The 13306-nt window shown below is 36.3% G+C and overlaps 1 protein-coding gene across 1 annotated transcript in view; it reads left to right on the forward strand.

The window, feature by feature from the left end:
* The window catches only part of LOC117316159, a 37663-nt gene that overhangs the window by 8666 nt on the left and 15691 nt on the right, over nucleotides 1–13306 (forward strand). Inside the window, exons 2-5 of the mRNA XM_033870669.1 lie at nucleotides 545–1333; nucleotides 4076–4341; nucleotides 4924–5082; nucleotides 6179–6452. Of these exons, the coding sequence (XP_033726560.1) occupies nucleotides 598–1333; nucleotides 4076–4341; nucleotides 4924–5082; nucleotides 6179–6452 (1435 nt within the window). The 5' untranslated portion in view covers nucleotides 545–597. The remainder of the gene's footprint in view (nucleotides 1–544; nucleotides 1334–4075; nucleotides 4342–4923; nucleotides 5083–6178; nucleotides 6453–13306) is intronic.

The following is a 13306-nucleotide window of genomic DNA, read 5'->3' on the forward strand; positions in this document are numbered from 1 at the left end:
CGGTTACCACACTTAGATCTGTATCATTATCGTGCTATTTTTGTGTTTTCAGTTGGGTATTTTGTTTGCTCATTTTATGTGTGTTTTTTAAACTCTGGGCCTGTCTTTACATGGCTGATTGTTGCGAGAACGTTACTCTACTAAAGCAAAACAGTTCCGCGCTATCAAAATGAGACTTGCACGAACATATCTGACCGGTTGAGAACTCATGCTAGGCGTCGTCGGCAGTATACTTTAGTGAGATTGCTACAAACTAGTTAAACACAGCAGCCTCCCAAAGCACGCCAACATACATGAAAATATGACCATCAAGATTTTAATTAGATTGATTATCATAGCAACCCTATACAAACGATGGCGTCCTAGAGCCGCTCGTTAGAATAGGTCGTCAGTCTTCCTTATATTAATCAATAACAAACGAAAATGACATTTGGCTCGTTTTCTGTAAATCATGACTGAATGGGATATCAGTCATTGAAAAACAACTATATACATGTTTGGTGATGTTTAATGAGGACTAATTTAATGTATTATTTTTTTATAGCGCTGAGGAACGAGTAGCCGTTCCACTGGATAATCCGGTCAGAGAAAACAAACATGTCTTCGTTGTTGAAGCTGTCCAGTAAGACGTTATCAAAAAAGGAAAATTCACCATTAGCGTCACCCTTTTCCAGATTAAACGAAAAGGACAATGACATTGTTACAGTTTCAACAGGATGTTGCTACCAAAATGACATAGACGTTTTATCGACGAAAGGCCAGCGATGTCAAATGATACAGATTCTTTTTCTGACACTTATACCAATTATAATTCTGACTGGGATAACGTTGATGGGTGTCTTAGAAAACACTCCCAATTACGCTGTTAAAACTGTCATAAAAGAGGGAATATATACTAGTTTGGATATAGGAACAATTATTCATGAAATCCAAAAAGAACGTGGAGCGAGTGTTATGTATTTGAGCTCGAATAGAGATCTATTAATATTTAACACACTTTTATCAGCCTACGAAACCACAGATAGCGCAATTGCTGATATCAATATATGGCCGAGAAGCAATAATGCTCCTATATACTACAGATCTAAAGAAACGTTCTCCGAGAGAATACATCAGTATCGCGATTTAGTGAGGAACAGCAACATAACCAGATACGAGGCCATTGCACTGTATACGGCGCTTAATGCTGTGGCTATTGACTGGATTGCTGATGTTATAGATCTTGTTGTATCGGGACATCTTTCTAGATCTATGTTTGCATATCACATGCTGCTGTTAGCCAAGGACGAGACAGGCATAGAGCGGGCACTGGGGAGCACCTTTTACACAAAAGGTAGGTGGTGTAATCAAATCACCTGAGATGAAATCTTAAATGGTCTATTGTGATCGCAAAAAAATCCAGCGTCCATAAGAATTCACATATTCGACTTACCAACTTTTTTTTTATATATTCTGGGATATACCTTCCCAGGCCAAAGATGTAATAAAGTGTTACGTAGTACCCTAATACCAAGGATTTAGGAGACATGGCAAAAAGGGATAATTGCGTAAATATCAACCATTTTCCCAATCGTCATACCTAGACATGCTGAAGTTGAATGATCTGACGTGTTAAAAATTTAAATATTTTCTTACCAATTCAGTCATTGTTTCAACATCCTTTTGATATGCAAATTTAGATTAGTGTAGTGTAGTTATTTTGGGGGTAGAATCCAAAGCCTTCCTTACAAGGTTGGCATAAGGGAATTGTGTAGAAAGACGAACAAAGGGGAAATAAATTAATAAAAAGACATTTTAGATAACTTGACCAAATGCCCCACCCTTTGCCACTTTGGATGGGCCTGAATCAAAATGTTCATACCATCTAATAGAAATTATCCTTTACTATGTTAAATCGTTTCAAACTTAAAATCCACATAATATAAATAAATCAGTATCCAAGTAACAGCATACCAAATATAACAAGAGGACCAGGTGAGCTAAAATGGTAGTTACCGCCTGCATTTTGGGAGTGTGGCAGCTGTTGTCAGTATCATGTCACTGGTGAGGTGTCCTGCTGAATGTTGTTGGCAGTTTGTTCAAGTAAGGTAGCACGATAAATCGATATCAAATTCGCGCTAAAGGGGACAAACATGAACACATTGCAGCCGCCCAAAACTCATATACACGACACACATACGTCTCGGGAAGGTCATCCTAAAATGGCCATAGCTGCTATGGACGTTTAACAATATTTTCATATCACGAAGATTTTATTGAATTAAATTCAATGGGTATTGGGCAACAGGCAAAAGCCTACATACATGTAAGCCCACTCCCTTTGGCCGCATAATGGATTACATACATACATAGTATCAATATTGTAATGGCGATAAAAGTAATGAATCTAAACAAAATAGCACGCAACTAACACTGCAGCACGGACCAACAGATACCGGATAGTAAATAATGTTTGGTTACCTCCCTTTACAAAATGTTTACAAAAAATAGAGTTGGTTTGGTTTGGTTTGTTTTGTTTAACGTCCTATAAACAACCAAGACCATTTAAGGACGTACCTGGTTTTGGAGGTGAGTGTTTAAGTTACACTGATTAATCTATATTTATAACAAAAGGTGCATCAGAAAGTTAGCCTAGCATTGAAGAATATAGGGACCAACCAACCAATTGTTTTCCCATAGACTTTAGTGTTAACGTTTTGAAATATATCATTAAAATTCTTGAATTCAATATGGCAATTATGGTTTATTTATAACAAAAGTTTAGGGTCTCATATAACACGTAACCAAAACAAGTTGGGTCCTTCAGCTCAAATTTTTCCAGGGCAGCCATTTCATAAATGGGTGAATTTCGCAGTAAAACTTCTCAAAAATCTCAAATGTTTACTTGTTTATTATTATGACCTGAACTTTTGGAAATTAATTCCATTGGACTTTATTTATATCAACATTTCTTATGGATAGTTACCTATCAGGCTACATATCTGTTTTGTTACTTCATAACATACTAGCCAATCAGTGACTGCCAGACATTTTATCCCCGGCTCAACGTTCTATACACATGTGACGTTTCAAAAGTCTATTTGTTCAATTGTTTGGTTGTTCCCTACAAACAGGAGTAAACTTTCTCTGTTTTAGTTAGGGTCGAGAGTATTAAAGCTGCAAATGAAGGCAGTTTCAAAATGAGATAGCATATTATAACGAGAGGTGCAGCATTGACCAAGTTTGGAAAACGGTTGAGAGTTGCCATGGATGTCAGATTCCACATGGCTGTAAGTTAATAATAGGCCTAGTGTAGGTATAGATACGTTTACTAATTGGTTTAGGAGGCCCATGGTGCAGTCAGTTTACCTGGTTTGGTCTGACCCCCCTCCATGCCACAAGGTAGACACGTACGAGTTTTACCTATATCTTTATGTGTATAAAGCTACATGTACCTTGAATAAAGCATTACTCCCACGTGTTCCACATTGGAGCCTGGAGGACGTTTAACAAAATTAAACTAGATAAAAATAATCATACTTGTTGTAGGACGTTAAACTGGTAACAAATCAAACAAAACTGGTAGAAGTATTTAGAGGTTGTGGATACATGGAAATTTTGTTACTGAAAAAAAAATGCATGAAATTGCTTTTGTGACATAGCAAGTGATGTTATGCCTAATTATGAAGAGAGTCTGAAATGAATAAATACCGGATAGTAATGCTGGAAGCACCAGGGCTCGTTAAAAGCACAACAGGAACTTAAAACGTTTATCGCAACGATTCTATGACATAGACATTGAAGATGTATTTAATCGCTATTGAGAAATTATCTGTTATCTTAACTCTTTATATCTTCCTCCGTACTCGAAAAAACATGTATTCTCACTTAATGAACTATTTTGTCGCTCTGAAACGCAGCGCAAAGGTACACAAGCCGTCCTTCCTCGAATTCGTTTAAAGTTCTTCACTGAAGGATTTCGCTGTTTAATCCAAAATATACATACAGTGTACTTTTATTTTTATTACACGCAATATATAGGAAATTAAATCAAATTCAGGATTAAGTTCATATCAAACTTTTGTTTCTATTACAGGAAATTTGTCTGACTCCGAGCTGATGATGTACATCGAAAAGAAATCGGTTGCGAATTTATACACAAATCTTTGCATTACCTATTCTACACTTGCAAACTCCATGATAAACGAACTCTATGCGGACACTGAATTAAGCGTGATCATAGCAGATATGAGAAGTGAGATACTTGGAAACGTTATTACACCTAATTCTTCGTTGAAGTGGTTTGCAAATATGACCTCGTACATCAACATCCTGAAGGACATCCAGGACACAATAGGAACGGTAAGATACTCAACTGTGTACGTACAGCAGAAAGTCTTTGCTCAAAATCGACAACACAGGGTCACATATATGTACACATAAGTTTGTGAAGTCCCTTGACAAAGTACATTGACTCGGAAGGGTAAACTTTTTCTCTATCGACGGCATCCGCTATTCAAATCGTGTTTAAATCTGGTTAGTCACATTCTCAAAATGAGAACGAAGCTGGTGAACATTTACGCTTAGGATATTTTTCTGGTCGGACACTTTCAGTTTTATCATTATATTAAAATATTTACCTTGACGAATATCTAATTAAATCTTTTTTTTCGAAATGTACATCAGTAGTTAAACAGATGAACTGACAATTTGGCTCTTCATTGACAGTTGGTGTTAAATAATGATAGTCGATTGCTGACAGATTTCTTTCAATGTTTTTATTTTAATAATATGAAATTTTGTTTTCTCAAAATTTTATTTTGATGCATACATGAATCATTCGAATAAGCATATATATCGCATCTATCCAAACTGAACCAGTCAAATTTTAGGGAGGGCAGTAGTTTTATGGCTTAAATATGTTTTAATTTCTTCTCCTCACAGAACATCCTTTCGGCACTGCAGATGGAGCTAAATGCAGATAACACGACTTTTTACATGAGTATTGGACTAATGACCGGAGCCGTTATCCTCTACCCTCTCATATTGGTAGTAGTCTTCAAACTAACTCAAAAGATTCATCGGGTGGTTATTTCACTAAAAGTACGTGTAATTTCAAGTCATTCTTATCTTACATTCGATTTCAGCAACTATTTGTGAATGGTCTCCTTGATACGGAGACAATTGCCTGCGCAGTTTTATTTGAATTGCCAACTTCGGACTTGAGATATATATACAGCGCTTTCTTACTAATTGAATTTTTAGGCCCAACTTCAGTGAACCATTTACCGTTATTGGAGTGGATTGATCTACAACCTATATGAGACAGTGTCTGTAGCAATATAATATGTTTTAAACTTCTATTCAAAAACCATTCCATAAGAAAACTTTTAAAAGCTGTCGCTCTGTACCATAAGATATTATTATAACCATAGCCATATTCGTAATTTTAGCTATTGTATGTAAGTGCGTGTACCATGATATATCTAAGATATTTTGTGTGCTTGGTGTTGTTCCGTTTAATACCCTTTTTTACTTGATAATGTAATCAATATAATTGTGGAAATATGTTGCTTAAAATGTAAGAATGCAGTTTTACTTGCCTGAAGTCAGTGCATGCCATGTCATCTTTCCTTTAAATCACTACTAGTCCACAGCGGCTTAATGAATCGTTCATGAATATGGAGGGGATAGGTAAGCAGGGCCTAATAAATGAATCAGAAGACATTTTTTAATCCTTTTATTTAAATACTGAAAACATTATTTGGAGGACAAGACTCGGTGATGAAGAAATGAACCTAATGAAACTGAAGGGCGAGTTTAGAGAAACGTTGTATATACATTCGTGCTGTATATACATATACAGAATTTTATGTCGGATAATTGGCTGAAGGCACGGTGCATACATGAGATAATTGAAGAGATCCCGTTGATAAACATTGCATTTATTGGATTCATTTTGGGGGGGGGGGGGGGGGGGGTGTGTTGTTACTTCTATAAGTATTGAAACAAAATGTACACAGCTGTTGAAACAACGTTAAATCGTTCATTTCGTTAGTCTTATTCTAAATATCCCCTTGCGTCGTCCAAGACAGTTGTTAACAAATGATGTGGCTGCTGCGATTACTTTTCGCTGTTAAAAACCAAAAAAGCGCTAAGGAATTAAGGCGATGTTGTTTTTTTTCTTTCATACATTTAGGCTCAAACATCACTCCTTAGACAGGAGAGGAGGAAAAGCGAGGCTCTTCTTTGCGAGATGCTTCCGATTTCAGTGGCTAAGAAGCTGATGGCAAACCAAAAGGTTGAACCGCGGATGTATCACAGCGCAACTGTGTTCTTCTCCGACGTAGTCGGCTTCACCACGATCTGCTCAGCTTGCACTCCATTTGAAGTGGTTGACTTTCTTAACCTGCTCTACAATACTTTTGATTCAACATTAGAAGAATACGATGTCTACAAAGTCGAGACCATAGGTAAACATGTCTTTTATTTTATTTTTGTAATGACCATAACTATTATTGCGGGCAGTTTTCCCTTATATTAGAACTGTATATTTTCGCTTTATAGACGGATCAGCCAAAGAAATATCTTGTCCTGTGTACAGAAAAAATAACATTTTCAAGATTAATTTCATTTGGGGATACTTGTCGTAAAATCGGTACTCTCATGTCGCGAAATGTTGTTATTTAACGAGTTATCTCCCTTGATGGGAGTCACGTGACCTGACAGAAAAAGAGAAGTTTGGTTTGGTTTATTTTGTTTAACGTCCTATTAACAGCTAAGGTCATTTAAGGACGGTCTCCCGTGCGTGCGACATGCATGCGTGTGGTGAGTGCGTATGTGTGTTTTGGGAGGCTGCGGTATGTTCGTGTTAAGTCTCCTTGTGATAGGCGGGAACTTTAAATCGGCAGAAAAAGAGAAGTAAACATCATGGCGGCAAAAGACCACGAAGTCAGGCGGTACCGAAAAATAACAAATCGAGATGGCGGGCAGGTCAGTACATACAAGTAAGTGTCACTGAGTTTAAAGTAGGGATATATATTACTTTCTCGCATCTTTTGCAATATGATTCGATTGAGAATGTAGCGATTCGACTGACCATCCCATCCCTATAACGTTGTCCGTGTGAATTTCATACCCTCAATATTATTGCCCGGCCTACACGTTTCATGTGAATTGTGGCTGTCTTTCTTACATTTTGACTGATGAAATCGGTCGCTACAAAGAAAATATTATGTGAACACACAAAGAAAAGGGAAAATGAAGTTGTCATCACCAGGTACTGCAACTTAATCATGGATTATCAATATCATGCATAAAAATATCTCAACGTTTATTATACATGTAACAGGAGGGAGACGGGCCCAGTTTGTGTTTGACAAACTACACCCGACTCTCCCTGTCCGAAGCAACCCAGATTCGAATGGACACTCCTGTTTGTATGTTGAAGAAAGATAACCAAGAGGAAATTAAACTTAACATATTTATTACAAAGATAACATAAATATTTACAACATAGATAAATGAATAGGTTCACTCAAACATAAACAAAACTACAGGCCTGGCTGCTTACACATACATTGCACCTATTCTAAAACATTATTACATCCCCCGTCCTCCCATTATCACCCAATCTAAATTCCTACATTTTCCTAATCTACCCTAATTACTTAATTACCTACTGCTAAATGGCAGCACTCAGGAACCCGATCCAACGTAATGCCCCGAAATGAAAGTAACACTGAAACTTATACCAAGACAGGAGAACACGGACCAATCAAAACAGAGGACTCCACAGACACACCGGACATCAACAGCAAGTCAAGAAACACGGACAAATACCCTAACACAGAACTAGTGACACCGACAGAACACGTCTACAGACTGTAACAAACAAAGGTCAGGTGACACTAGGGCACTGAGTACAGACAACACAACATATAGACCCAAAACATGAAAGTATTGTCAGCTTTGCATGTTAACATACAACTTATAATAACGTCCCCCGCTACATACGGGTATAACATCTCACAGTGCTCACTTTGAACTTGATAATCAAAATGAATTGATTGCAATTACCCACTTATATAATTACCAACAACAATAATAAAGCCCATTGATTGTTTGCTGATGATCATGCACATTTAAAATACCCTGCTTTTCATATAAATACACATATATATATATATATTAACCATTTTAGTGAACTTCTGAACACATCCTGTCCAGCAGTGGGGCAAAGACCAAAGAAACCAACCTCGTCGAAACTATGGCCTGTAACTATTGAGGGAACTGATGATGAAGAAAGAGTTAAAATCCACTACATTGGTAATTGGTTGTTTTTTTATAATTTATTTTTGTCAATCCATCTTAAGACATGTTTTATAATTTATTTTTGTCAATCCATCTTATTAAGACATGTATTAAATTGTCTTGCTTCATTCAATCCCATTTGTGTTTTATCCCCCGCTTGCAGTGCAGATGAGGATTTCAATTTGGGTTCGTCCGTCTGTCTGTCACACTTCGTTTCTGTGCAATAACTCGACCAAATATGAACTGATTTTCTTCAAACTTTGTGACACGATTAAATATCTTAAATGCTCAACTTAGTTTGATTGCCACTGAGCTTGACTTTTTTTATTTATGATAATGGCCCTTTGAAATCGGGATATATACGTAATAAAAAATGCATTTTCATTTCGGAGTTGATAAAGAGCACATATCTTTTACATCTTGAAGTAAATGACTCCTTGAGCCATGTTAATTTGATATGCACATGCTGTGTCGTGCATCAATAAATTACATTTTAACTTTGTATTTGCATGGGATTGTCATATTATATTATGTGACCACTAAATACCTGAAGCTTTTTATACTTTGGTTTGCTCAGAATGGTATGCAATATATACACTCAACATACAATTTAGTGAAGTAGTTGCCAGCTACGACAAGAATATTTCCTGCCTGCTGTCACCAGAGAGTAGAGATAAACGACATTATATATGATTTATAACACAATGTTCTTTTCAATTAAATATAAAGGTACATTTGAGCAATTGAGTATATTGTGACTACCTTGGTGTTGATTAACTTTTAAAAATATGTATTCCAGGTTGGCCGAAATCCTACGATGAGTGGAGAGAAAGAGGTGATATATGCAACCTACCCACAAAAGACAATGCAAGCAATGCTCTAAGTAAGCAACTCGCTGTAAGTACAAGCATTAGTTTTGAGCTCACCTGGCCCAAAGGGCCGGTGAGCTTATGTCATGGTGCGTCATTTGTCATCCATCTGTCCATCCGTCCGTCCGTCTGTCCATCCTTCGTCTGTCAACATTTCCTTTTAAGTTCCATAAAGCACTGCATTGATTTTAACCAAAATTTTTCACAAAAAAGCTTAAGGGAAGGGAAACAGATTTTGTATAAGTGGTGCCTGACACCCCAAGGGCCCGCGGGGCGGGGCCCAATGAGGAAAATTGAGGAAATCGCTTCTTGTCATTTAGTGCTTAATGGATTTTTACCAAATTTGGACAGAAACATCATTTGTAGGAGGGGAACAGATTTCGCATAAAAGGTAATTCTATAACCCTATGAATTCCAAGTGAGCAATGCAGCACAAATATGCCTCTTGTGTATATCTGTACAAAGCTTTAAACCATCATATTCACTACATGCACTCACATCACATTACTGCCTCTCTGTTTCAAATCTCTTGTTGAGCAGTTGCCAGGTACTGATGATGGGTCATTGTTTTTTCTTGGGGTACTCTGGCTTTCCTCCGTCTCCATAACTATTACCCTAGCTTTTGATAGATCATAGAACAAAAATAAACCAACTGTTTAAACTTGGAGCATTTCCTAAATAAGGTAGCATAATTCAATATGGTCATTGATATTTTTTGAATGACTACACATTCATAATACATCATTATGTAGTTAATAATCTGAAAAATGAAAAACATATTACAGTTGAACCTTGATAACTCCTGAGACCTATTAATTTGAAGTGTTTTGTAATTTTTTGTGGGATAAAATTTTAATGTAGTTCTTATTTAATCACATAGAACATTACTTCATCCAATTAAAAAACAATTCTTAACGAAGGTAATTAAGGCTGTTGGCTGATAATATTGTTATATTTGTCATGTTTTTTTATTTCTATTGCAGGTTCAGATCAAAGAACATTTGTCCAGTAGAGTCATACAAAATGACTCGAAAATTGCCATCCGAATTCCACTGTATGATACTGACAACTTAAAAGATATGCAGTCAAACGGAAATATCTATAAAGTGACCACACACAGAGTTCTTTATAACATCAAAAAAGGCAAGACCTGGAATGTCTATTGGGGGTGGGATGGGACTATAGAGTGATAAATGAACATGGTGACAATTTCTTTGTGAAAACGGAAACAGTCAAGTATTGACGGTACAAAAGAAGGCCACTTCGGGAGTACATATTGTACCCAGATCACCAAGAAGAATTCGAGTTAGACAGAGGAATGTGTGTAACGTTTACATTTGTAGTTTGTTCTGGAAATGCCGGTAAACTTCCAGCTCTCCAGAATGCAGATCTATTATAGATACTAGTTATAACATATGGTTGTCAGTTCTGGCACGATATATATTAGTATATACACTTTTCTATATTCTGCTTAAATTCAACTGGAACTTCCACACTTTTGTGTACTTTTGAAATGACTATAGACTCTAAAACTGCAGTTATAAATAATCCCAGGTTGTTATTTGGTCAATTTTGACAAGATGTATATCAGTAGATACATTCTTTTCATTATTCTGAAATCCAAATTTTGGAATCAGTCTATATCTGATAAAATATTGCATTTTATTAAGGTTCTGGAAGAAGAACTTAATGTTTCATTTAATGTCAATGCTAAACAAGTTCAAAATTTAAAGACTGTACTTAATAAATTGAAACAAAAAGGATTAAAACATGCAAAAAGGGTAGAAGACAGTATAGAGAGTTTGTAGAAAATTTGAAAAAATCATCTTACAACTGGAATGTTGGCATAGATCGCCACAGTATGGAAAAGAAAGTACAGGAAATGGAAGAAAAAATGAGAAACTTCAAAAAGAAAACAAAACATTAACTGAAAATATTGCTTTCTTACAAAACGAAGAGCTTAGTAGTAAAGTAGGGAAAGATAAGTTATGTGGCAAAACTAAACCATTGCACAACATTACCAATATCTGTTCTTCACGAGGAAAACGAAAGTCATTTGAAGATTGTAGTAAATCTCACCAGTCTAAATTACGGAAAATGGAAACAGAACATTGTAGAACAGCCTTGTCATTTCTAGCGGAAAGTGGGTGTAAAGTTGTATCTGTTAATATACAGCGTAGTGGAAAGTTTGAAAGTTTATGAGAAAACAGAGGAAGATAACATAGACTTAAGTATGGTACAGGGTGAAATTGAAGAGCTGAACATATTGTTATACATTTTAGATTCTTTCAACATATCACAAAAAGCGTATCATGAAATATCAATCATATATAAATCACTACCACGCAGTTATAAGTTATCATAGTATATTAATGCTTTGAACAGTGAATTTACAATAACTGACACCCCAGACGGTTTGGGAGTGCAACAGTCACTTAAAGAGAGGCTGACAGTTGTTGTTGAAAAATTGTTAAAAGATGATCCAGAGTTCTCACAAAATGACAATGTGTTGCATGTTAAGGTGTCTGGGGACGGTACAAGGGTGGGAAAACATTTACACTTTGTTAATGTAACATTTACAGTTGTAAATGAGTCCAGATGTGGATCAGCGCAGGGGAATTATCCACTTGCAATTATCAAAACTGCAGAAAAGTATGAAGAGATGTTACTGGGTCTCTCAGACATCCGCAGTGATGTGAAGGATTAACAAGGGAAAGTCCTACATTTACTGTCAGAATTTACTTGGGTGGAGAGTTTTTTGCTGACATGTGTGGGGATACCGTCTATACAAAGTGAGTTCACATGCATTTACTGTAAATGTGGAAGGAAAGATAGAGGAACTATTTCTAAAACATGGTCTATGTCAAATGTTGATCAAGGAGCAAGGCTTAATTACTTCAATGAGAGTCTGTGGGATCGGAAAAAAAAACAAGAAAACTTTATTCTCAATAATAAGGAAGCCTTTATTTGAGGAAATACCACTAGGTGATGTTGTTGTAGACAACCTCCATATGTTTCTGAGATTAACTGATAAACTGTTTTCGCTTTTAGTTGCAGAAATAAGAATGCTAGACAATATTTCCACAACTTCTACCTTTAAATCAGGATTAGATATTAAAAACATTTCAATACATGAAATGTTTTGAACATATTTTGCAACAATTGGGCATCAAATTCAGTTTCCACGTGAACAAAGAAACAACTAGCAAATTAGAGTATACAGATTTGCAAGGACCAGAAAAGCATTTGTTACTGGACAAACTGCAGATATCTGATTTACATTTGGATGAGGAGAGATCAAAACAAATTCAAGATATCTGGGATCGCTTTAGTGTAATCACAGCATTACTGGCAACCAATGATCCAAACCTGATATTCTTCAAAAACATGTAGATGGGTGGAGCAATCTGTATGTATCGGTGTATCAGTGCCGTGATTTTACACCATATATGCACTTATTGCGTTGCCATGTGAGTGAACTTATAAAAAGGCATAATAACATCGTGAAATTTACACAACAAGGCCTTGAAAAGGCTAATGACAACATCACAAAGCAGTTTTACAGGGCAACAAACCACAAAGGAAATTCTGCTTTAAAACCAATACTTGAAAAGCAAAATAGGATGTTTGCACTTAAGAAATGTCAACGCCAGAAGGAAAAACGAACAAACTGTTCGAAGTGCCACATGGAGGGTCATCGTCAAAACAAATGTCTTCAAAAAGACTGAAAAAAGTTGGAAGTACAAAAGGTTCACTAGTTTAGTTATTGGCTTACCTGGCCCGAAGGGCCAAGTGAGCTTATATGATGGTGTAGCGTTCGTTGCCCGTCTGTCAGTCCTGAGTCCGTCAACTTTTCCTTTAAAAGACTTCTTCTGAAATACCGAAAGGCCTAGTGACATGACATTTAGCTGGTAGCTTTCTTGCAAGGAGCTAAACAAAGTTTGCAAAAGAAAAACCAATTTGACTTGCTTTCAAGGTCACAGGGGTCAAATAATTCGAAACCTTCAAACGACTTCTGAAATACTGTAAAGCATAGAAACCTTATATTTGAATAGTAACTTCCTTGGATGAAGTGGAACAAAGTTTGCGAAAAGAAATAACCTTCACCAATATTTATGGTCAAAGGGGTCAAATCAGTTAAAACC

The sequence above is a fragment of the Pecten maximus genome, chromosome 18, assembly GCF_902652985.1.
Source record: "Pecten maximus chromosome 18, xPecMax1.1, whole genome shotgun sequence".
Classification (NCBI taxonomy): Eukaryota; Metazoa; Mollusca; class Bivalvia; order Pectinida; family Pectinidae; genus Pecten; species Pecten maximus.